The following is a 24,962-nucleotide window of genomic DNA, read 5'->3' on the forward strand; positions in this document are numbered from 1 at the left end:
TTTTTTTTTTTTTTAATGGCACATTCATCATATTCTAGCTTTGTTACTAAATGAAAACCTTGTGGTTACTAAGATTATTAGAGCCTCTAGAAATGACTATTTGATTTTGGATTATGAAATGACTGTGGACTGCTGATTTTTATAGGTGAAAGAATGACGAATAACCATAAATTCATTATATCACTATTCTGTGTTTATGTGTTCAACTTTCATAAATCAACTTTGCCAACAAAAAACACTTCTTTAGTGTTTTGGACAGCTAATGTGAGCATTATTTCTTCTTACTTGAACAAGAAGTCTGTAAAAACCTCGTGTCCCAAAAATTCATTTACCTTTATTTAATTTTGCATTTGTATTTGTTTATTACTTATATTGATTAACTTCATGCAGTTGTAAAGTATACACCCCTCTGTTTCCATCTATTCACTCCCACTTATACGATTCAGGGTCGAGGGGTGCTGGAAGATATTCATAACAGTCATATCCTTTTGAAATATCCCGTCGTTCCAAATTTTACCCACTGGGTTCACATCTTATTTCATAGTAAAATAAAAAAATAGAACAATGAAAAAACGATGAAAATATTTTTTTTAAAAACGAACGATATCGATACTTTGCCTCTATATTTGAGGCATGCGCATATTTCTGTTTAATAAAAGAGAACCAAGAAGAGGTGTGAAAGGAACAAGAAGACGAAGAAGAAACAATTTTTATCGTCACTTCCTATCCAGACCTGGTCGGGTCACGTGATGTGGTATTAGCTCGATGACTCTGCTATGTTTATCGTTTGCGGAAACGTTGAAGAAATGTTGATTTTCACGCTTTTATCAGTTTACTGTCATCGGGGGATGCCGCGCGGCTGCTCAGAGACTCGTTTTTGTCGGCGCTGCCCGAAGAGTTTGACTTCGAAAACGGACGCTGTAGGCCTACACGTCACGTGACCAGCATGCGGCGGAGCGTTTGATAAAAAGATGGCGTGAGCGCGACGGAGCGGATAGGACAACAAGCCCCGAACTGCTGAGCGCTGCCGATCGCGAGCCGCAGCGGCCGTTCAACCACCAGGTGAGCATATCGGCGTGGGAACGCTTCGTTTTAACGCTAGCTCAACTTCTTCGCGAGGAAAATGTAAAAATTACGGTGTTGCGCTGATTGTTGAAGAATAAATTCCAAGTTCTCGATTTGAAGATAGCGGGTAGCTGGTCTGAACGCTCCTTGTTGCTAATGTTAGCTAGCAAAAGCCGCGACACAGTGGGGGAGAGTACAGTGAGTATCAAAACAATGTGAGGGGTCGATAGCATGTTTCTTTTTTTTCCGTTAGCTGTGGTGCAGGAGAGTAGGAGGGGTAGCCTGCTGGAAATAGTCGAAGTTGGTATTTTTTAAAACTCACTTAGTGCTGAAAAAACTTGCTAACGTCATTTATCAGCAACTCGTTATCAACTTCAAGGAGCGCCGACGTAACAAGCTAGCTAGAGGTCTCTAATACGGTGTAGTGGAATCAAAGTATCCGTGATAGTTAGACCAGTGAGAGATAAAGTAAACCTGGAGAAAACAAACATTTCCAGGAGCGAGAATCTACAGTAGGATAAATGGACTGACATATGGACGTAAGCAAGTATCCGTGGTTACCATTAATAACATTGAGCCATAACGGCTGTAAGCTTTCTTTCTGAATTTTGTACGTGGTTGAACTTGGCATTAGGTTAGCCTCTGTCAGTTTGAGAGTATTTCACCTTTCTGACTTGTCACTGAAATACTGAATATGAAACTGGTTTTCAGTTTCAGCAGCTTAGCTTTCGGTTAGTGAGCAAGCTAGCGTAGCTTAGCTGTGTCACCCTGATCTAAGCAGGCCAGTTTAGCTTGTACAACATTCTGAAAAACCACGCAGTGGCTGTTGCAGACTGGTGTTTATCTTATATATGTATTCTTTGAGCTTATATAATATTTTAGCATATACGATATTATTGTCTGCATAAATAATAAGGCTATGAACCACCCGAGCTAACGAGGAAGGAGAACCTCTAATGAGAGCAGGAAGTTATAAGAGGGCATTGCAAACACGTGTCTTGTTTTGGGTCACTTTGGAACAAGTCTTTGTATCACACGGGTGTGTAGAAGTTGCTATAGTACTCGACTAGCTTTAATTCTCGTGTTGTTAATCCTACCAACGACTGAATTAAAGTATATCGAGTCAGAGTTTACAAGAATTGTTCATCATTAATTTGCTTGTTTCGATCCTGCAAGAGTTGAGGAGAGTTTAAACATCCAAACAGCTTATATTTGATTGAAACAGTATTTGCGGATTTAAGTTTAGCATCAAAAGTTTGTTGTTTCATGCTGAGTGTGAAATATTTATTTTTCATTGGAAAGCGTAGCTTTGAATTTTGTTTTACACTGATTGTTTTGTACCCCACGTGTGCTTTACATGTGGGTCTTGATATTTGTGGTTTACATTACTCTTTTGGGTTTCCTTTGTAAGCTGTCCCCATTGTATGTCTATGTCTGGTTACTGTAAATGACATGTAAGAATGAGGATTGATTATTACTGGTCTGCTTTTGATGGCAACGTTTGATTGTATTTGTTTAAGCAGAGCTCAGTTTTTCTAATTCATCTGAATCTGAACTAGAGACTAAAATGAGCTTTAAATGGGTAAAAGATGTAACCTTATGAGGCTACACATGTTGCTTGACGTGGAAAGTTTTCATTTGGCTGAAAATAGCATTCACTTTTAAATTCACAGTTGAGTTTCATGGTTGCACAGAGCGAATAGTTTCTTTTGCATCCCAGGGAAGGGTGTCTCTCTGTGTTGGAGAATTTTTAGGGCTGCGGATGAAGACAAGTTATACTAACAATTAGTCTTTGTTTGTATTGGCTGATTACACACTGTAAAAAATGCAGATGACACGTACCTAACACATGACAAAAAGGTCTTCGGATTACTTGTTTTTAGAGGGATTCGTATTAGGCTGGGAATGTTTGCACTTGAGAGGCTGGAAACATTTTTTTGTTGATTTCCCCTTTGGTTCATTATAACACAATTAACAAAATGGCTGCTGATGTTCTATCCACTCCGTGTTAACTTCTGAGTGTGATTTCCATCATACCATCATTATTGGACCTGTAGATAATCAACACTCTAAATGGAAGATGTTTCCATAAGGTTATATTAACGTTTGTCTTGCAGATGGATCCCGGACAGGATTTACTTCTCGCCGCTCTCAGTGAGAGTGGAATTTGCCCAAATGATATTGGCTTATTTGATGTTGATTCTCAGGATGTTGCACAGCCCTCTACAACCCAGCAAGTAAGATGATCCTTAGTTTTTGTTCTTATGGAGAAATTACTGTTTATACATCTGTATATATGTTAATGTTATCATTTGCTTTCCTACAGTCTATCTCCATCAGTGCCCTGGATGTTGGTGTTGGTGTGGGGACAGAGTCAGTAGAAGTTGTTCGACCTGAACATCCTGCTGCAGTCCCCATTGTTACCATCAGGGTGAGATTACAGAACAATATGTTCCTCTTGTTTTAGTTAACTCTGGTATTTTGCAGTTTATGTTTTGCGGTGTGAATTCAAATGTACTATCTTTATTTTTTTACCAGCACAAACCTCAGCCATCAACCACCACGTTTGTCTTAAATCAGCTGAATCAGTTGCCTCCACTGGGAGCTGTTGTGACCAAACAGCCTGCTATTAACCCTGTCAAGCATACCATAACTGTCACCAAGGTGGTTCATGTGGCGAATTCAACCCTGCGAAGTTCACTAGCCCCCTCTTCCACAAGTATTCCCCCTTCAGCATCCACAGTAGTGCCTTCTAACAGAGATCAGGTGAGTTTATGCAGCTCATATTTTCAGTGGGTAAATAGTTTAGTCAGTGGAAAAGCATTTTACTTGGTTATGGTAATCATTCTAATCTCAGCAGATTCAGTTGAAAGACCTCCTTCGGCCCAACAGTGTGAAGAGCACTGGTCTAAAGGGCAACAGTCTGATAGAGCTCATGAAGCTCAAGCCTCCACCTGATATTGCTCCACCAGTAGCAACGGCCACAGGCCCAGGTGAGTTATCATGTGTTCTTGTAAATATGTATTGTAAACATTTCGACTAATACTTAACACAGCAGGCCGCATAAATAAATCATTTCAGGTTCTTCAAATCATGTCATAGATGGTAATGGTCTATTTCTTACAGTGTTACTGAATGTGGTTGTAGCAAAAACTTATTAAGCACTTGTTCATAAGTAACTTATATCAAAGGCATTATCAGAGAAAGACATGGTACCCAAATGGTCCTGAATAGAAATAGAATCGTCCCATTCCTGTTTCCATGCGAACAGCCAAAAAGACTAACACATTAGACAGTCATGTTGTTCTGCTGACGTGTGCGTACATTAGAGGATTATGACAGTTAAAAGTGTGTGGTGGCAAGCATGTCTTTTCATTGTCATTATTAATGCAATGGGGAAAAAGTCAATTTTATGGTTGGCCTAATTTATCAATAACACGAATTAGCATGGCTTTTTTTCAGTGCTCTGGTGGGAGGAACCAGAGATGCTCGTTGTGTTGCCAGTCTGGAGTTTCTTAGTTGAGTTAAAGCTGTTGTGTTGTAGAAATGCTGCTTTAAAAAAAAAAAAAAGAAGTAAAAAAACAAATAATTTTTTTTTTTTTTTTTAAACTTAGTTTGACTAGGAAATCTATGCATGCATTTTGATGTCCCCTGACCACTGAAATTGAATATATGTTTCTCTTCCAGTATATTTAGATAGGGATTTCCAACAGTAAGCATGTCTTTGGACTGTGGGAGGAAGCGGATTTACCTACCTAATGACTTTTTTATATTATCCTAAATGACTCCTAGTAGGGCTGCTGTTAACATTATTTACCAGCATTGTCATCACTTTATTGGTAGGTTAATAAAACATAGGAAAGGGGGAGGGGCAAATAATAACTTTAGAGCCTGAGTTTACGTCATAGTTAAAAGTTTTAGTCTATGAATTGAAATGACTAAAATATGAGAAAAACACATTCTGCATTTAAGAAGTTGAAAACTGATATTTTATTTGAATACATGTGTTCATATAAATATAAGAACTTTATATTTGAAGTTTTTGCTGATTACCATTCAGTCTGCCGGTAGTTTTCTGACCTATTATTTTTGCTATTGTTATACTATTGAAAAGTATTAATAAACATAGGTAAGTGGTGATGGGGTTTTGATCTAGTTTTCATTCATCATTCATATTTCGGATGGGTTTATCATGAGTCTGTATTAAGTCTTAAGTTAAATTTTCCAACTCCATGCCACAGCTGTGACGTTTTAATCATTCTGTTGATAAGAATCATTAAGCTCACCTCAATCCCAGAGAGCTAAAATGATCTTTAAAGTTGTAGTTGGTTGAAGCGGTTGTAACTGGTTTAAATCCTGGCTGAGCTCATCCAGAGCTGAACATTTTCTTTTTGCATCTCATGAGACAGAGATGTTTACCTGGAAAATAAAACAATATGCTAACAATATGCTGTTTATTTGTTGTGCTAACTATTATAGTTTAGCAGAGACATCTTTCTGATTCTTAAGCATTGCCTCAAAAATGACAAGTCATCCATGGGGCATTGACCATATCAGTAACAGTTTAATGGCGTGTTGGTGTTTTAGGTGACTTGAACAATGGAATCAAGAGAGAAGTTTTGGGTAAAGATGCTGCCAGGATCTGGATTCATGATGACATTAAACTACAAACTTTTCCACATTCTCTGGTAAGTGTTATAATATTAAAGGTGGACAGTTATGGTTTTTTCATGTTTTTAATTTTTCTTTATAGAGTAGATATAAGTGATTCTAAATAGTTCTTTTTGGTCTTGCTTGGCCTTGGCGTACAATTTTAAAAGCAGAATATTGCTTACACATGACTCTATACAGAAACCTCCAGTGGTGAAGGAAGAGGATGAGCCTGAGGAGGAAGAGGAGGATGAGCTGGGTCATGCTGAGACTTATGCAGAGTACATGCCACAGAAATGTAAGTACTACTGTTTTAAATCAAAGATTCAGAGTTTCATCAATAATGAGGCATTTTGTCACAAAGCAAGGAGCTCAAGGCCAATGAACTAGACTGTGGAGTAACAGCAGTGTCAGCATCACCCTTAATCAATACTGCTCCATCAAATCAAACAAGAAGCAGCCGCCTGCTGCTGCTGCTGCTTCCTTCTTCCTCTGACCACTTGGTTTTGTCACTGCAGTAAAGGTTGGCCTGAGGCACCCAGATCCTGTTGTAGAGACCAGTTCTCTGTCCAGTGTGAGCCCTCCTGATGTGTGGTACAGACTGACCATCCCAGAGGAAGTCATTGATAGGGGCTGCCTCTCTGCGTTGCAGCTGGAAGCTATTACATATGCAGCTCAGGTAATCACTGGAAACTGACTGACTATACAGTAACTTTCTTTCTTTTATTCATAATAAAAAAAAATAAGACTTAAAAAATGCATCTGTGGTTGGTTGTTCCACTTTAACTCTTCTGTTGTTGTTTCACCAAAACTTGCTATTTGAAAACGGCGTATAATATTTAATGTGATGATCTTCTGTTCTTCTGCGATTGTTGTTTAGGTATTTTTGTTTTTGCGGAGTTCTTTGCTATTCCCTATCTTGAAAAATAAAATTTCTTATCTCACTGTACCACAGCAACATGAGACATTCCTCCCAAATGGTGATCGAGCGGCTTATTTGATTGGCGATGGAGCTGGTGTGGGGAAAGGCAGGACGATTGCAGGGATCATCTATGAGAATTACCTCCTGGGCAGGAAGAGGTCACTATGGTAAGTTCTAATATTCGCCACAGTTGTTGACAGATGATTGACTGACCGTAAAATAAAACCTAAACATGTCCTCTGTATAATATTTTGTGTTTTATTGTCTTCTCTTAAGGTTTAGTGTCTCAAATGATTTGAAGTATGACGCTGAAAGGGATTTAAGAGACATTGGAGCCAAGAACATCCAGGTTCATTCCCTCAACAAGGTAAAACACTTTTATGATGTACACAATAATGTCAAGTGTTTACTCACTCGTATGACATTACACTTTTCTGTTTTTCAGTTCAAATATGGCAAAATCTCTTCAAAGCACAATGGAAGTGTGAAGAAAGGTGTCATCTTTGCCACCTACTCCTCTTTGATAGGAGAGAGTCAGTCAGGAGGGAAATATAAGACCAGATTTGAGCAGCTTCTCCACTGGTGTGGCGAAGACTTTGATGGAGTCGTATCCTTTCAGAAGTGTTTCTTTTTTTCTTTTTTTTTTTAAATGCATACAAAAGGTTGATTAGACCATTTTTGTTTTCATGTAACCACGAGTATGATTAGTTATATGTAAAATGATATAAATAAGATAAATATAAGGGGTTTCCTTAACAAAGTGTCCTTTAGATCGTCTATGATGAGTGTCATAAAGCCAAAAACGTTTGTCCAATTGGCTCCTCCAAGCCTACAAAAACTGGGCTTGCAGTGTTGGAGCTGCAGAACAAGCTCCCAAAGGCTCGGGTTGTGTATGCAAGTGCTACAGGTTTGTTAACAACACAAACATAATTTGGTCCATGAATAAATTGGCAGTCTTAAATCCTACTATTATGCATCTTTGTAAACATTAAATATTGTAACAAAAAAAATTCCTATGTAGGTGCCTCTGAACCACGAAACATGGCCTACATGAACCGGTTGGGCATATGGGGACACAAAACACCCTTCAGAGAATTTGGGGACTTTATCCAAGCTGTTGAGCGCAGGTAAGCCTTTCAAGTTGCAGAAGAAGCCATAGACTTGAAAGACAAAGTTCCCAAAAGTCATTAAGAAGTCTGATATTGGAATCAAGGTCATGAGGGGTCTCTCTGAAAAATTTGCTAAATGATTAATGAGGGCTGTGCGGTATGATGAAATATATCGGATGGCGAAAGTAAAACATCTATTGTTTCATATTAGACGCTATCGTTTGTTTCGTGGTGTCGCAAAATACATTGTTTACTGCAGTATTTTATTTATTTTTTTATTTTTTTCTTCATCGTTTGGATGGTCACCACGTGGATGCAGACACAAAGAATACCAACATGGCGAGTGAAGTTGAGGCAGAACCAGGTTGCTCCAAACAGAAGGACCTGTCAAAGCAAATCAAGGGCCATATTCCTAAATGAGGGGCTTATGAAAAGTCTGACACGGACCAGAAAACTGTACTATGCAAATTATGCTGCAAACTGGTCCCCACCACAGACAAAATGCACTCATTTGCAAAGCATGTGTTAAAGCTATTGCTGGAAAAAGGTAGCAGCACCACGAATTTATTTCACCAGCTGAAAAGTCATTCACTGGGAAACGAAGACTGTTTTCAACTTGGCATGTCATTGTCTCCCTGCACACCAAAGAAAACGTTAAATAAATCGGTTGTGATACCTGTGACTGTTCTTGGTCAGTTTTTATAGTCACTGTCTACACTGTTATTTCTGTAATTTGAGGTTGTCACATTATTATTTTTTTTTAATATATACGTTATAAGCACAAAGGAGGACATTTTTAATTTCCGCTGTTTTATTTTGTGTCCTGAATTCTATGGCACTATATGGTTGAAAATAACATTTGTATATCATGTATCGTGACATAGCCGAAAAATGTCGCCATATTAGATTTTCCTCATATCGCCCAGCCCTGTGATTAATTTTGTATGTGTGGGGTTTTTTTTTTCCACTAAGTGCTTGCTTTGATACAAGGAGGGAAAAAAATTAAGGATAAAGTTACATGAGCTAACATTCGAAAAAGGGTGCTAGCTAATAGCTTTTCTACTTTTCCACTGGCTGCTTCATACTTCATAGAAGCCTCTTGTAGGTCATAACATGCACGTCATTTTTGCATACATTTTCCTCTCAATTCCAGAGGTGTTGGTGCCATGGAGATTGTAGCTATGGACATGAAGCTGAGAGGGATGTACATTGCAAGACAGCTGAGTTTTACAGGTGTGACTTTCAAGATCGACGAGGTTCCCCTGACTCAGAAATATATCAATATGTACAACAAATCTGTTAGACTGGTGAGCATCTACCTCTTCATCACTTTAATTCTTCCGTTTGTGCTTGCACTATTTTATTTCAACTTTGTCTCCTGCTTCTTCCAGTGGGTGAGGGCACGGGAAAGGTTCCAGCAGGCTGCAAACCTCATGGATGCAGAGCAACGCATGAAGAAGTCCATGTGGGGTCAGTTTTGGTCTGCCCACCAAAGGTTCTTTAAGTATCTCTGCATTGCCTCCAAAGTCCACCGAGTAGTTCAGCTGGCCAGAGAAGAGGTTCAGAATGGAAAGGTAAAACAGTTTTTGAAGTGTGATTAATAGTGATGTTGTTGCCCTCACTAACTGGTTAAACAAATTCATATATCAATATATTTGATATGTAGGGTGTGTCAGCTGAAGCAAGTTTCTGCAGGGGCGTGGACTTTAACCTGCAAGGAAATAAGGCTGCATGTGATAGCTAAAGTCGGGCACAATTGGCAAATTAATCTGACGTGCGAGTGTGTGCATGTTTGCATGCGTTGCTGTGTATGCCACAAAGTGCTACACATAGCGGAATTTAAAACTCCCACACAATCTGAATTTGGGTAGTTGTGTTTGTGTGGCTGTTGAGATCTGTTGAAACAAATAGTGACTTGAAGCAGTAACTGTCAATTGTAGGTTTACTCCACAATAAAAGCACAGCTGTGCATCCTGTGATTGTCATTGATAATATGAAAGACACCTGAATGAATAGATGATTGAGCCAGCTCCTGCTCTTAAAGGACCCATCAGTAGCCAAATGGGAGAACATGACCGAATCTCCAATTCAGTTGTTAAGTGATGAAGCGATGAACCATACCAGTTGACAGGGAAAACTTTTATCCTAAAAAAAAAAATCCGCTTGAGGCCCTTGACATAGCAAAATGTAATACTTATAACTAGCTAAAGGCGTTTTGGTAACACTCTTAGTTATTACAAGGTAATTATTATTATTACCTATTATTACAAGGTAGTTATTGCAAACAGAACTCACAAATTTGTTTGGTCATATTGGATCTTATCGAGCTGCTTACTATTCTGTTTTGTTTTAGCCGTACCAAAGGAATTTCCCATCTTTGGGATAAATAAAGTATTATCTTATCCTTAAGCATACATTGTTTTGCTATACACGTAGACATACTGAGGATGTTTTTATCATGCGTTTAGTTTTTTACTTTCACAGCTTATAAAATGTAGCTGTGGATTATTTCCCTTGTTGTTAGTGCATCCCACCAGACTGCAACTTTTTAAGTGTTTTCAGTTTTTGCCAGGGGATGGAATTGAATTGTTTTCCCCTCTGCTGTGGGGTACTAAAATGCACTATGTCTTTATGGCAGCTAAACAGAGAAGTGAATAGAGTTGGGTGTAATTGGAATTGGGAATAACATTAGGGACCAAAGCCCTGGCCACAAACTTTAATAGTGATTTGAAATATAAAGTTGTGCAATTCTGATCATTTGTCTCCTAAATAAGAGAACAAATAAGCTAACCAGTTTTTACCTTTACAGTGTGTGGTGATTGGCCTTCAGTCCACTGGTGAAGCAAGAACACTGGAGGCCTTGGAGGAAGGAGGGGGAGAACTCAATGACTTTGTTTCAACTGCAAAGTACGGACTGACTTAAAATGACAGTTTTGTGACAGTGTGAACATAGTTTTGTGTCTTTATCATGACAATAATGCGATTAAAATGTTTCTGTTGTAGAGGTGTGCTACAGTCCTTGATTGAAAAGCACTTCCCAGCTCCAGACAGACAGAAGCTTTACAGCCTGCTGGGTATCGACCTCTCAGCAAAGAAGACCCCCTCTCCCAGTGACACAGCAGTAGAACAAGAACAGAAGGGCAAGAAGAGGAAAGGTTAAAAAAAAAAAAAAATCATAAAAACATTAATGATCCCCTTAAACTCAGCTCAGCAAAAAGATGGCTCGTGTAAATCAAATTGTGCTTTTACATCATTCTTATTTCGTTCTGCTTCTCCAGGTTCAGAGGTTAAAAAGCAGCAGAAAAAGCGTCCCCGGAAGCATGGGGGTCTGTCGGGTACGAGTTCAGATGAGAGCCAGTCAGAGGAGTCGGACAGAGACTGTGACAGTGATGACAGCTTCAAATCAGTCAGCTCAGCAGACGAAGATGATGATTTCAACCCATTCAGAGAAGAGTCTGACGATGACGATGGTGAGGATACTAGGAGAGCCTGGATGTAAATTAAAGCATTTCAAAGTGAATTGGAGCAAATCAGTATTTTTTTTTATTTTTTTTTTCCTCCTTCTAGATCCATGGCTTAACAGGAAGGAACCAAAGAAAGGGAAGGAGAAGAAGAAGAAAAAGAGGAGAAAGAGTATTGATCCAGACTCGATTCAAAGTGCCTTGTTGGCCTCGGGGCTGTGCTCCACTAGGCCTACTTTCACTGCCTCAGTTAATCCCCCCAGCACGCCTGCCACAGGTAAGCATGTTCCAGCATGGCAAGATAAACTTATATTACCCTGACTGAGCTTTTTGGAGGTTAATGAATACTGTGTCTTTCCTTGTTCATCAGTCAAGTCAGACAGTCAGGAAAGCTGCCTAACAAGTCAGGACTCAGTGGAACTTGCCCAGAAAATGAAGAAAGAGCTGCTTGAAAAACTGGAGGATCTGGCAGAGGATCTGCCTCCCAACACTCTGGATGAGCTCATAGATGATTTGGGAGGACCTGAAAATGTAGCTGAGGTAAAAATAATTGTTGTATGTAGGCTGGACTTCCACTTCCCCTGTTCACCCACCCCACCAGTTTTTAAGTTTGATTGTCCTGTATGAATTTTAACTTTGCGGATTCTTTAATTGTGCTTCAGATGACTGGCCGTAAAGGTCGCGTGGTCAGCAACGATGATGGGACCATCACTTATGAATCTCGCTCTGAGCTGGACGTCCCTGTGGAAATACTCAATCTCACTGAGAAGCAGAGGTTCATGGATGGAGAGAAGGTAAAGTAAAAAATTTTTTTTTTGTATATGTGTGTATGTGTGTGTATAGATAGATAGATAGATAGATAGATAGATAGATATATAAAATTTAGTTTTAATCCTTTGGGTTTGTTTGCTTTCACCACCTTCCTAGCATATAACCAATTTCAATATGCAGTTAAACTGTACTGCTGTAGAATTGAACCAACAGGGTTCAAAGCTGTGGCTTGTAGTTGACTGACATGTGTCTATAAATACAGACGTCACAGCTGCTAATTGCACTTTTGTGTCTGGAGTGTAACGTTCACTCATCTGTTCCTTCAACCAGAACATAGCCATCATTTCAGAAGCAGCAAGCTCGGGTATATCCCTGCAGGCTGACCGTCGAGTGAAGAACCAGCGGCGGAGAGTCCACATGACACTAGAGCTGCCGTGGAGCGCAGACAGGGCTATACAGCAGTTTGGTCAGTAGATGTTACTCCTCTGTACTCTCAGTACATGATTTTTCTTTGGTTTCCTTCTCCTGTGTTAGACTGCACCCTGTTAATAAAAAAAGAATAATAAAAAGGTATGTAACAAAATTGATGTTCTATTCTCAAACACAGGGAGAACCCACAGATCAAACCAGGTCACAGCTCCAGAATATGTCTTCCTCATATCGGAGCTTGCAGGAGAGCAAAGATTTGCATCCATTGTTGCCAAAAGACTAGAAAGCCTGGTGAGGATGCTTATTTCTTATTTCTCTTAAGTCTTGTAGAGACTTTTCTCTTCATATGTGGACTTCATTTGTGTTCATTCTTTGTAACAGGGTGCTCTCACTCATGGTGACAGAAGAGCAACAGAAACTCGGGATCTGAGCAGATTCAATTTTGACAACAAAGTAAGAACATCAAGCACTTCTCTGAGAGGATGTCTTATGGTTTTTAGGGCAGTGACTCACTCATACTCTCCCACAGTATGGCAGAAACGCTCTGGAAATTGTGATGAAGTCAATCGTAAAGCTTGATACTCCATTAGTGTCTCCACCCTCGGACTTTAAAGGGGATTTCTTCAAAGGTATGACTCACACACTGTTAACCATGGACAGGAGTTATTTCCTGCATTTCTGCAGGCTTGTTGTGTTTGCTGCGCATGTAGTTCATACTGTAGATGTTGCTATGTTTGTTGTATACCTTTCTGTTTTTTTGTTTTTTTTTTAATCAATTACTTGCACATATGGTTATTGTCTTTTTTTTTTTTGTCTCTTTTCTACAGAAATTCAAATTGGATTAGTAGGTGTTGGCCTCATAAATGTGGAGGACAGATCTGGCACACTATCACTAGACAAAGGTGACTAGAAACTGGGGAATTTCAAGGAAAATCTCTTGTTTTTACTTCTTGGGAACCTTTAAATAACCACGTGCCTTGTTACTGTTGCAGACTACAACAACATGGGGAAGTTCCTGAATCGTATTTTGGGCATGGAGGTCCATCAGCAGAATGCTTTGTTTCAGTACTTTTCTGACACGCTTGCAGCGGTGATTCAGGAAGCAAAGAAGAATGGCAAATATGACATGGGCATTCTCGGTAAGATTTTTCAACTGCTTTTACAAACACATAAGCAAGGCTGGGCCAAAGGATGGCCTTTGTAATAAATTATTAAGTGTTTTATTCTTCCTTGGAGATTGAATGTTACTGTTGTTTCATTTTAATCATTCAATGCATTTATTTCTGTCCTCTGTTGTTAGATCTGGGCTCGGGTGATGAAAAAGTAAAGAAGGTGGACTGCAGGAAATTTCTAACACCTGGCTACACTACATCAGGGCATGTTGAACTCTACACTGTAAGTTCATATATGCATATGCTCTAGTCAGAGATTTGCATGATTAGTTGGTTCAGCTATAGACTATGTATGAGGACGAGACGTGGTACTGAATAAGTCCTTTTTTTTTCTTTTTTTTTTTTAAATCTTACTTTGGGGCAAAGTTGGTGAACCTTTTAACTGGTAATTCTATACATTGAGTTTTGATATTCCAGTGGGGGGGGGGAAGGGAGGGATATTTAACCTCCCCCCCTTTTTTTTTTTTTTTTTTTTTTTTTTTTTGTGTGTGTGTGTGTGTGTGTGTGTGTGTGTGTGAGATACGCTCAGTCTTGACTTTTTTTTTTTTTAAAGTGTTTTCTTACTTTTAGACTTGTTATTTTGTATGCCATTTATAATGTTGTGTCATAGCAAATATGCCCCTAACTTTATGTGTCTTCATTCACAGGTAAGTGTTGAAAGGGGAATGTCCTGGGAAGAAGCCACACACGCTTGGGCAGACCAGAATGGAGCCGATGATGGTTTCTATGTGCAGGTATGGAAGTGCTAACTCTTGTGTGTCTGAATTGGGGGGTTCATTCCTTATTGATCACATTTCATTCCTTATTGATTTTTTTTTTTTTTTTTTGCTCAAATAGCCGAACCTCTTTCTGTGAGTTAGCCTCTAGATTGTAATAAAGTGTAGTTAACTCTTACATGTGTGTGTGTGAATGCAGAGCAGTGACATATGACGTACATGTCTGTGGTTGATTTTCAGATGAGGAACAACAAAAAAACGGCCATCCTTGTCAAAGAGGTGAACACTAAGAAGAGGCTGTTCTTGGTGTACAGGCCCAACACCGGCCGGCAGGTCAAACTGGAGACGTACGCAGACCTCAAGAAGAAATTTAAAAAGGTTAGATGACACTCTTTCATTTAAACTGTGACAAGAAGAAGACAGAATATTTTTTTGTGAATCATATGTGTTTTGCCCTCCCTGTATTAGGTCTTGTCAGAAGATGCCAAGCAGCACTGGACTGACCAGTACAAGTCTTCAGAAAAAATCTGCTCACACGCATATTGGTATGTGCACTTCAGATTTGCATGGTGCTTACTTTGCTTACTGTATTCCAATCCCACATTTGTTGATGACAGAAACTACTTCTCAGAGCACCAAATGCAGATTAATTTGGCAATGAAAATGGTGCCAGTACTTAATGAGAGGATATAAGCAGCTTCAACCTTTGATGCTTCCATTGCTCTGTGGTCTTTTTTTTTTTTTTTTTTGTAAACCTGTTTGTGTTTTTCTGTTGTCAGGCGCGGTAACTGCAAGAAGGCGTCAGTGGGTCTACAGTGTGAAGTTGGTCTTCGGTGCAGGAGGTACTACGTTTTGTGTGGATCAGTGCTCAGTGTTTGGAATGAGCTGGAGGAAGTGCTCACCCCGGTCAGTGGAACCAATGTAAAGGTGCAGATTGTCCGGCTGAGAACCGAAGATGGGCAGAGGATAGTCGGTAAGTTAAGTGACTGCTGTACTAAAGGAGAAGTTCATATTTTGGAAACTAGTCTCATTTCTTGGTAGAGCTGGCGTCTCAGCGAAACTCCTGGTTTTATGTTTTGTGCCTTATTATTTAACAGACAAACATGTAACATGGTGTCTACAGATGTGTAGACACCGGGCTTATGCTCAGACCTTTTTTAAAATTTCTGTGTTGTTTTTAATGCAGGACTGATCATTCCGGCGAACTGTGTGTCTCCGTTAATTAACAAGCTCTCAACATCGGACCAGTGTCAGCAGCTGGCTGTGCAGGAGCAGCAGAAACGGCAGCAGCTTCACCCTCAGAGTCTGAGCCACACACACCACACATAGTTTAGGGGCTTTAATCCCCATCTCTACCCCTCAAGTTCACATCCCTCCCTGAAGGGATCTCTCTACACTGCAGGCTCCAGGACCTTCTGCACAACCCTCATTGTTCCTGAGGGTCAGAGGTGTGGTACCAAGCTGTGGTGACACTCGGATGTAAAGCAGTGGTTGTATAGAGAAATTTTCTTTTTTCTTCTTCCCTTTCCCTCCCCCCCCACCCCCAAAATTTGTAATCTCCAGAGACTCTTCCTTTCACCTGGAGATATTTGACAGGTGATGTATTTTCCTCTGACATTCAGAGTGAGAAGATTTGTGACTTTAAGAGAGCATGTTGATCTGAGTTATCCACTCCTCACTGATACTTTACCCTGTTTTACCCCAGAACCACCTCAGTATGAAACAAAGACTTTTTGTGGGTCTGGACCAAAAGTAGATGAAGCAAAATCTGTTTTTTCAGAGTCAGAGGAAAGTCACAGATGGGCATATAGTGCTTAACTACAATCACATATTAATGTATGCTAGAGACTCATTATATTAGATATTACCCAGCACTACCTGCAGCGTAAGAGTTCTTGTTTTTTTCTGAAGTAGAAAAAGTGATGCAGTTTACTGCAGGAAACCTTTTGCTTTTGGGGGGGGGCTTCTGATGCACTGTATCTGGCATATTTGCTCATGAGACGGTAAAAACCAAATATTCTTATTGTCAGGTTCCACTTCCTTCTAAAATCAGGCCAATTTCTGTTTTTGCTCATCTGTTTTTCACACAGGTCTCAGATTTCTTAAAGTTTCTTTGTTTGTTTTAATGTTTAACTTGAACATTTTGTTCCTCTTTGTCCATGTTGGAACTTGATCAGCCAGTTGTTTGTGAACGTGCATTTGCCTGAGTACTTGGAGCTACAGCAGTTGGTCACCTTCACAAAGAAATGATTTGGTTATTTTTGCATCAGCTATCCTCTGAGTTCTATATACATAGGGTGTTAAAATGTTAGAGATGATGAATATTAAGCAAACTGGGGAACTAGGTACAATAAATACAATTTAGTGTTTATTAAAGTATTGAAACATTTAATAAATGGTTTATGGCCTTTATTGTAGCTACAAACAGATGGTGTTAAGAGTTTATCTCCTCATGTGAGGGCCTTTAACATTACTATACAGTGTTTCCCTTTACTATCAGAGGATTTAAGGCGCAGGTGGTGATAAAATGCAGAGACCATAAATTACTGCAAAGTGCAGTATAGACTCACACTGCACTGAAATGAAACAAAGCACATCAATTAGGCAACTGTAATGATTGTTTCAGTGTCGTCATTTGTTCAGACGTGGCAGCATTTGAATGCTCACAAGAAGAAATATCATAGACAAAAGTGCTAAATAATTAAAGCTACATTACAGTGCTGTGAATCAGTTGTTAAATGTTTACTTGATGCTTAAAAAAATTTTTGGCAATAGAAAAAATTTAGGTCATAGTTTGGGGTCGAGGGAAAACTATTTAATATTGTACTCCTTTCCAATCCATTACAACAGTTTTATTTCTTGACTTGGTCTTTAGCGGGCTGCTATTAAAACAGAGAAAATGGCAAAAAAATGATTAGTTTTTAAAAAGATAAAGGGTTCCTGAAAAATTGTGAAATGCATGTTGTTGACAACAGCCTTTTTCATGTGTGCGTATGTTCAAGGTTTCACAGCAGTCTGCATCACTGTCCTTCTCAGTGTTTTTTTTTTTTTTTTTTTTTTTTTTCTTCTATTACTTTGATTTTTTTTTTTTTTTTTTTTTTGGTAAATGTAAATCTGCTCAGGGGTTAAACTCATACGAAGACCCAAACACAAGAGTTTTACAGTGTATTGCAAATGCATGATTAGAACTCAGTGGTCCTTGGACATCTTTGCTCAGTACAGTTGCTCTGTGTGTGTTTAGCTGTATTTACAGCTCGTATGTGTCAAACATCCAAACATGGTTCTCCAGTTTCTCTGCTTTCTTGTAATTAAGGTCTGTTTGTTGTACAGTCCACTTTTTCTGTTGAGCCTGTACCACCTCAGTCATATGTTGTGTGATGCTCGACCTGCCCTGGAAGGGTCAGAGCAAAGTCTGGATACGTGAGCTGTCCCAGTGGTGATAATTAAACAGAGGATGTGTTTGATTCCTAAACCTGTGGAGTGGTTACTGTTAGGTGGAACAAGAACAAATCTTTGTATCATTTGTACAGTTTGTAAAATGAGTCAAACTGAAATTGTTCATGCATCCTTTTTTTAAATTTTTTTTTTTTTTTTATGGTGGAGGGAGAACTTATTCGTTAGAGCTTGCTCTCTAATTGGAAGTCTCATTTTAACTTGAATGTGCACCATGTACAGACCAACAACTCATGTTATTTTATCTTTTGGGCTGGTGGCTGACTTGGAAACATTGTTTTGTTTTTTTCCTGTTTTTGTTTTGTTTTTTTTAAAATGCTGTCAAAATGTCACGGCAGATTTAGCTCATCTGAAGTTGAAACACTTGAAGGACTTAAATGTTTTTTCCTTTCATTATTGCACGAGTTGCACTACTGACAAGAGTTGTACAAAAGTTCAAAATTACCTGTATATGACTGAGTGCAATGCTCAATAAAGCTTGGTATACTTCTACATTGTGTGTTGTAATACTGAAAAGCTACTGCATTACATTATAGAATTCTCCAGATATGCAGACTACAGTTACAGATGACTGGACTTGAGTTCTTCCAGAAACATCAGTTAATCGTTTATCAAAAAACAGCAACTAGCAATATGAGATGACAAGTGTGGTATGCTTGTTTTTTGTTTTTAATGTAGGCACTCTATTTTATTATTAAAGGCAGTAATGCAACTCTTAAAAATATTCCTATGAAAAGTAAAAACACTGCATGTGAGAATGCTGCGAGGTGCTTACTCTGTATTTATTTATTTAGGTACTTTAACTACACTGAGAGCTGTACTTTATAAGTGCAGAAAAATCATTATGCATGCATATTAAACGTGTAAGGTGTATATGAGCATTTATAGCTCTATTACTTTAGGTGTTGCTAATAAACTGGCAACTAAGTATATAATGCCATTACATATAATTCCCACACACATAAGTTAATACAAAGTGCATTAAACACGAAAGCATGGTGAAATACTCTCAGAAAGGCCGTTACGGTGTTTTTATGGAGCAATTCTCCAGCTCCTTAAAATGTCAGACTAATTATTTTTTTGTAAAATAATAATTTAAAAAAATCCATAAAAACTGCTGTCTTCTAAACCTCAAGCTTTATATGGTGGTTTTATTGATGAGCTCCCGCTGCTTGCATTGCGCCAAGATTGCAATTACCAAAATTAGGAACGTTTATTTTGAAATGATTTAACGCTAAACAGTTCATTTTTCACCCTGTTATGTGCGCCTTCGTTTTTTGGGGGGAGTGGGGGGGCAGAGTGGGCAGGGGTCCGGGTCATGACCCTGAGAGCCACGATTGGACCACACTTTTGCCTTTGTGTGTCCAACCATGTGGCCAAGAGTACTGATGGGACATGAAGAACTGAAATGACTCCTGAGCACATTTTTGAAAAACTGAAGATAACCAAGTCTCCGAAATAAGAGCGCCTGCTTCCAACTCCAGTTACTTTTCTTTTTAGGTAAAAGCAGACTGCTATCAGTAGTAATGGATACGACCCCTCAGACAAAGACAGGTACGCTGGTTTTCTTTCATACTTTATCTTAAAAAAAAAAAAAGAAAAAAATATATATATTAAAAAAATGAGTGAGTATAAAGTTTAACCTCAAATACATGTATCCACGTCTGGTTGCCTATTCTACTTTAAAAGTCTAGTTTCTCCTTCATAATGTTGTGTAAAAAATTACGTTTAAAACATCTAAACACATATCACGTTTAAACACTTTTTGTTAAAAAAAAAGTATTTTAAAAGTGTCGTTAAAGTAAACTCGGGATAAAGGTTGGCAAATGTGCTTAAAATGCGTGTTAAAGCGTGCGCGAATTTGGTCGCTTTGTGGTGAAATGTGCTTCTTTTAACCGTTTTCTTGATAATCCGCAGTGGATAGTAGCAATGTTAAAAAGCACAGTGGGTGTCAATATAAAGTGACGGCCATATTTGCCGGTGCCGCTGTTGTAAACAAAAAGTGAGAGACAGACGCTTCACTGAATTTCGGGTCATTTTTATTTCTTTAATTTACAATGTCTTTGGGAATGTCTTACAAACCCAATGTCCATCAGCACATTCCGGGAACTTCTGGGAACCAGGGTAAGGAAAAAACGGTGGAGAAAATCAAAGTATCCGTCTGTTAAATCGAGTGTTAAATTCGGGGTCTCGGAGAATACCTGGAGAAAGACCGTGTCTGTAGTTTTTGTCCAGTTATATATATAGGGTCAGATCCTGGGAGCTAGGCTAATTCATATCCGCCATTATTACTAATGTAAAAGAGCGCCATCCGCGATACAAGTCGGCGGAGAAACACGGTGGGGATGTGAAAGGAGTCGGCGGCGGTTCCTACAGTGTCGATATCCGTCGTCCGGGGTCGCGGTCCCGCCGGGTGGGTGCCGTTACACGGTGACAAAAATGTATCACTTATGTCTTCTTGAGCCAGCCTTGTTCCGTTTCCTCCATGATGCTCCTCGGTCGGAGCTGCCGATTGATCTGCCTCGAATTTTTTTTATGTCTCTTCGAGGACATCTCGTGTTGGAGGTTGAATATTACAAGCGAACAAAGCGACAGGGGAGCGGTGATTATGGAGGTGCATGTGCGTGGATGGAAGTGTTCAGATCCCCCAGTTTCTTTATGTTACCAGCCAAAACGTAAAACAATACAAAAAATCAATCTGCTCAAAGTAAAGGTATGTGTTATATAGAGAAATGTATGGAAGAGTAGTGGGAAGAGTTAAGAATTAAAAGAAAGAAGGAGAAGGAAAAAATAACAATAGGAATTGTCGTTCCAATTCAAGCTAATGGTTGTGTACAGATTGCTATGTGGGTATTTGGTAAAATTGTAATTCAAAAATTCTATTAGTAACAAGTGAAATAATTTCTATTTTTAGCACATGAATAAAGTGCAAAAAAATGATTTCCCCCCCCCCCTAACAGACATTCTCTTATGAGATTGTTAATATTGATATTTCAGTGCTTTTGCAACATTTTACCCATTTTACTTCTACTTGCTTTACTTTAGTCCAGAGGTAATGAGTCCAGATAAAGGTTGCCAGATACATCTAAAGGTCAATCCTCCTAAATTTCATCACCTCTCCATTTTCATAAGACTCTTGGCATACCAAAGATGATGTCACCTATGTCCAACAACAATTTTTAAGTAGTTTTTATGGCTTCATAAGCTGCTGATTAGCTTTATCTTTAATAGGACTGACAATTTTTTTAGTAGGTTTATATTAATCTACTGTACTGTAGTCTTAAACCACCCCTCATTTCTTTATATTTTGCTAGGGAAATGGGAAATGGATGTAGAGATTTATTGAATCATGTGCAAACATACATGGGAATACAGTATATAATGCAAAAAGAGAGTTTATATAATTCCAACAATCTCGAAAGTTGAAGCTTTGTTCTTCAATACAGCCTTAACTCTCATAGGAACTAGGAACATAGGAACACTGCTTCAGAGTAAGGGGAGGTCAGACTGACTGTGTTCCAGTAAATGTTTTTGTATCCAGGTATGCTAGAGCATACCTGGATACAAAAACATTTCCCAAACATACTTACTCCAGTATGTTTGGGAACATTATCATGGTGAAAAATGAAACACTTGCATAGTGGATCAAAATCTGATTGTACTTTTCTCCGTTCACAATCCATTAATTTTGACAAGAGCCCCAACATCACTGGCTAAAGTGCATCCCCAAACCATGACAGAGCTTTCATCCTGTTTTATAGATGGCTGTAGTGCTCTCCTGACCTTCTCGGTACACAAACTAAAAATTTGAACGCCCTGTTGCTGGTGATTTTCAGCCCAGTTCTTGTGTAACTTGGCATACTTGAGCCTTTTTCCCCAGTTTCCCTTCCTTAAGAACAGCTTCTTGACAGCTACGCTTCAGCTGAGCCTGTTTCTGATGAGGCTTTGGTGAATAGTAGGTGGATCACCTGAAGGGCCAGATGCATCTCTCCTGTGACAGATTTTTTTTCTCCTTTTTCTTAAACATATGACATTCAGATAAGATAACCCAGGCCTAAAGATAGCTCTTTAGGCCTTTGCTCCTCTTTTGTCCTCCAAGTTCTCCATATTGGTGTAAATATACTCTATTATACCTGACAAACTGTGTTATTGTTGGCATTTTTCATAGTCATCTAAAGATGTTTACTTCTGCAGCAGGCTGCTGGTAAAAAAGCGCCTCAAGACAGAATTTAAATTGGTTCTTTGCTAAGTCCTCTGTCATGTAGTAACAAAACTCCTTGATAATCTAAGTTTTGTGCCTTTTTTCAAGCTTGAGTGATTCATAGATCAGTGTTAGGTGGCTTTACAAAGAAAAAGAACATTCCTTTGAAGGTGATCAGGTACAAGGACTGGACTGAACTTTAAACAACCTTCATTGTTCAAGATGACTTTCAAAAATGATAAAGTCTGTCTTCTTGGAAGAAAAGTATAAAGATTCACTGGTATACTCATCTCTTTTCTTCATGTCTGAGGTCACTAAATGGGTGGTTTGATAAAGGTTTTGAGTGTGATGACAGTAACAAGCACTGCTGCTGCTGAAACTAGAAAATCACTTCACCCCGCCTGGGCTCACTTTCTTGCGGCGTTGTACTTTTAATGTTTTCTGTGTATGTGTGTTTGTGTGTGTGTGTGTCAGAGAGGAGATACTACACCTGTGAGAAGAATAATTGCTGCTTGTGGTGATGAATTCTGTAGTATATTTAATTCGCACACATGTTCCTAAAAACCTTTTACAGTATATGCATCTTTTCTTTAACTGTAATGTGAAACATATGCACTGTCAAGCCCTGCACCATCAGCATCACCTCCCTGCTGTTTCCCACACCACAAACACTGAAGAGCTTCCTTTGTGAAACTGCTGACTATAAGAAAAAAAAAGCCTGCTTTACTGCTCTGATAATACAATTTCCATTTAAAAAAATATCTTTAATGGCAAACAGTTTCTATTTGTAGTGCCTTTTAACCTTACAGGTTCTCTAAAGTGCTTTAAAAGTTGAGCAGTTGGTTGGTTTCGAATATATTTGATTTGTCTGTCTATTTTGATTTTGACAGGAGTTGTTTTTGAATTGTCCACAGTTGCAAACCTTCAGTCTCCCTCAGCAGCTAACCTGGCCACGCTGCAGTCCTACAGGCCCCTTCTGAGTGACTACGGACCTCCTTCTCTGGGATTTTCACAGGTAACTACTAAACTCACTGCATACCCCAGCTCGTAAAGGCAAAACCAAACAAACATACTTTTCCAGTTTTTACATTTCCTTCATTGCCATGGAAGATACAAGATTGTTGTTTGTTGAGTTTTATTTGTGCAAAACTGGAGAACATTGGCCTAATTACTTCATATTCATATCAACTTTACAGTCCAGGTTTCAACATAAGTCATATTTGTATATTAAAATTGCATTTACAGTCCGTCAAACCACCCATATGATGAAAAGCAGTGTTTTTACCTGTTTATATCCAGTGGTGGTCTTTTACACAGCAGCAGCACAACTGAATCAAGAAGTGGTGATTCCTTAGAGATTTTAAGCAGGGCTGCTTATGTCACTCTTATAGTGACATGAAATACCTCTGTGTCTGCTGTAGTGTTGGGACATTATGAAGGTCAATTTTAGACACTACTCTCCACCCCGGACTCCACAGGTCCTAATTTTTGGTATCAAACTGTACCAAGTATCAAACTGTACTGTGTTGATAAGGCTCCATTTTGCATATCAGAAACCAGTTTAAATGTATTGAACCTGACTGATTTTTGCTTTAACTTCAGGGCTCTACTGGCAGCCAAGTGCCTCAGAACAAATATGCAGAGCTGCTGGCCATCATTGAAGAGCTCGGAAAGGAGATCAGACCCACATATGCTGGAAGTAAGAGTGCAATGGAGCGACTGAAAAGAGGTAACCTTGATATGCAGAGCAATACAAAAGCAGCATGCAAGCATTAACATTTCTCAGACTAAATGTGTATTTGTTTTTCTTCAAAGGAATAATCCATGCCAGGGGGCTGGTGCGTGAATGCTTGGCTGAGACTGAGAGGAATGCAAGGTCCTAGCTAAAAACGCCCATTCCTCCCTGCAAGAACTACCTTTCATGAGGAGAAAAAATAACTTGCATGGCGTTTCCTTTGCAAGGAGGAAGTAAATGAACAAAGGATGGAACAGCAAGCTCCTCAAGAGAGAGAGAGAAAAAAAAAGAAATACAGTAATGCAATTTGTGACTCCTGAGAGCTCTGGAGGATAATTTCAATCATGTGTGGGTTACTGGAACTAAAATGAGAGATATCATGTGTTTGTTTGTTTGTTTGTTTTTTTTTATGCCCCATTTTTTTGGATCATAGTTTTGACTTCATATTTAAAGCATTGGTTTATGCATGCAAATGGGCCCATAGGTTAATTGTAGACACTGCATGGAGTATACAGGTGTAGATGGGGAGGACTTTTTCTTTGAATTTTTTTTAAACTTTGGGTTTTTTTGGTAGTGGTTGGTCTGATTTTCAGACCCCTTTAACACCTAGCTAAGTAAGGGAGGGACAGAGACGTGCCAAATGCATCGGTTGATTCGTGTTGAGGTTGGTTTTGGTATTAAAGGGAGGGAAAAAAAGGAAAATGCTGTTAACTTGCATCTTTGTATGTATTTATTACTCAGTGTAATAAATTGTATTTTCAATATAGTTGTCAACATGATTCATTGTACGTATTCAAAGTACATTACTTTTTCCCATGTACACATGGTTCAAGAGACTACTGGTATATTGTACTATCCATCCATCCATCCATTCGCTTCCGCTTGTCCTTTTCAGGGTCGCGGGGGGTGCTGGAGCCTATCCCAGCTGTCACAGGGCGAGAGGCGGGGTACACCCTGGACAGGTCGCCAGTCTGTCGCAGGGCTAACACATAGAGACAGACAACCATTCACTCCCACATTCACACCTATGGGCAATTTAGATTGATCAATTAACCTATCCCCACTATTGTACTATCCATCCATCCATCCATTCGCTTCCGCTTATCCTTTTCAGGGTCGCGGGGGGCGCTGGAGCCTATCCCAGCTAACTATTGTACTAGTTATAGCTAATTATAGAAGGCAATGATTGTCTGTCAATTAATTAAATTTGACCTACTAATAAATCAGCACCTACCTATAATGACACATCTCTTTGGATGAATGGATGATGGATCAGTA

At 39.1% G+C, this 24,962-nt stretch overlaps 2 protein-coding genes across 9 annotated transcripts; both read left to right on the top strand.

The window, feature by feature from the left end:
- Positions 1-935: 935 nt before the first annotated feature.
- On the top strand, positions 936-17,328 carry sbno1 (strawberry notch homolog 1 (Drosophila)). Of its 5 annotated transcripts, none has more exons than XM_026173084.1 (33): positions 936-1,062; positions 3,183-3,302; positions 3,392-3,496; positions 3,604-3,831; positions 3,923-4,058; positions 5,653-5,753; positions 5,917-6,013; positions 6,234-6,394; positions 6,671-6,804; positions 6,914-7,004; positions 7,083-7,244; positions 7,409-7,544; positions 7,659-7,764; positions 8,900-9,053; positions 9,138-9,320; positions 10,556-10,653; positions 10,750-10,901; positions 11,025-11,216; positions 11,314-11,484; positions 11,578-11,747; positions 11,870-12,001; positions 12,309-12,444; positions 12,586-12,698; positions 12,789-12,860; positions 12,937-13,036; positions 13,235-13,309; positions 13,400-13,546; positions 13,708-13,802; positions 14,227-14,313; positions 14,536-14,673; positions 14,764-14,840; positions 15,075-15,268; positions 15,482-17,328. In XM_026173084.1, the coding sequence occupies exons 2-33, from the start codon at positions 3,183-3,185 to the stop codon at positions 15,622-15,624; spliced, it is 4,206 nt and encodes a 1,401-aa protein (XP_026028869.1). In that variant the 5' UTR covers positions 936-1,062; the 3' UTR covers positions 15,625-17,328. The 5 variants fall into 5 exon arrangements, with proteins under 5 accessions (XP_026028869.1, XP_026028865.1, XP_026028866.1 ...); XM_026173080.1 differs by lacking the exon at positions 936-1,062 and adding an exon at positions 1,069-1,263; XM_026173081.1 differs by lacking the exon at positions 936-1,062 and adding an exon at positions 1,069-1,263 and having other exon boundaries at positions 3,926-4,058.
- Positions 17,329-19,054: 1,726 nt separating this feature from the next.
- Positions 19,055-24,446, top strand: cdk2ap1 (cyclin dependent kinase 2 associated protein 1). 4 transcript variants are annotated; one of them, XM_026173087.1, is made up of 4 exons: positions 19,055-19,302; positions 22,840-22,964; positions 23,552-23,678; positions 23,765-24,446. In XM_026173087.1, exons 1-4 carry the CDS (start codon positions 19,275-19,277, stop codon positions 23,830-23,832), a joined length of 348 nt encoding a protein of 115 aa, XP_026028872.1. In that variant the 5' UTR covers positions 19,055-19,274; the 3' UTR covers positions 23,833-24,446. The 4 variants fall into 4 exon arrangements, with proteins under 4 accessions (XP_026028872.1, XP_026028873.1, XP_026028870.1 ...); XM_026173088.1 differs by having other exon boundaries at positions 19,060-19,302; positions 22,864-22,964; XM_026173085.1 differs by lacking the exon at positions 19,055-19,302 and adding an exon at positions 19,676-19,872.
- Positions 24,447-24,962: the final 516 nt, after the last annotated feature.

The sequence above is a fragment of the Astatotilapia calliptera genome, chromosome 7 (genome assembly GCF_900246225.1).
Source record: "Astatotilapia calliptera chromosome 7, fAstCal1.2, whole genome shotgun sequence".
NCBI lineage: Eukaryota > Metazoa > Chordata > Actinopteri > Cichliformes > Cichlidae > Astatotilapia > Astatotilapia calliptera.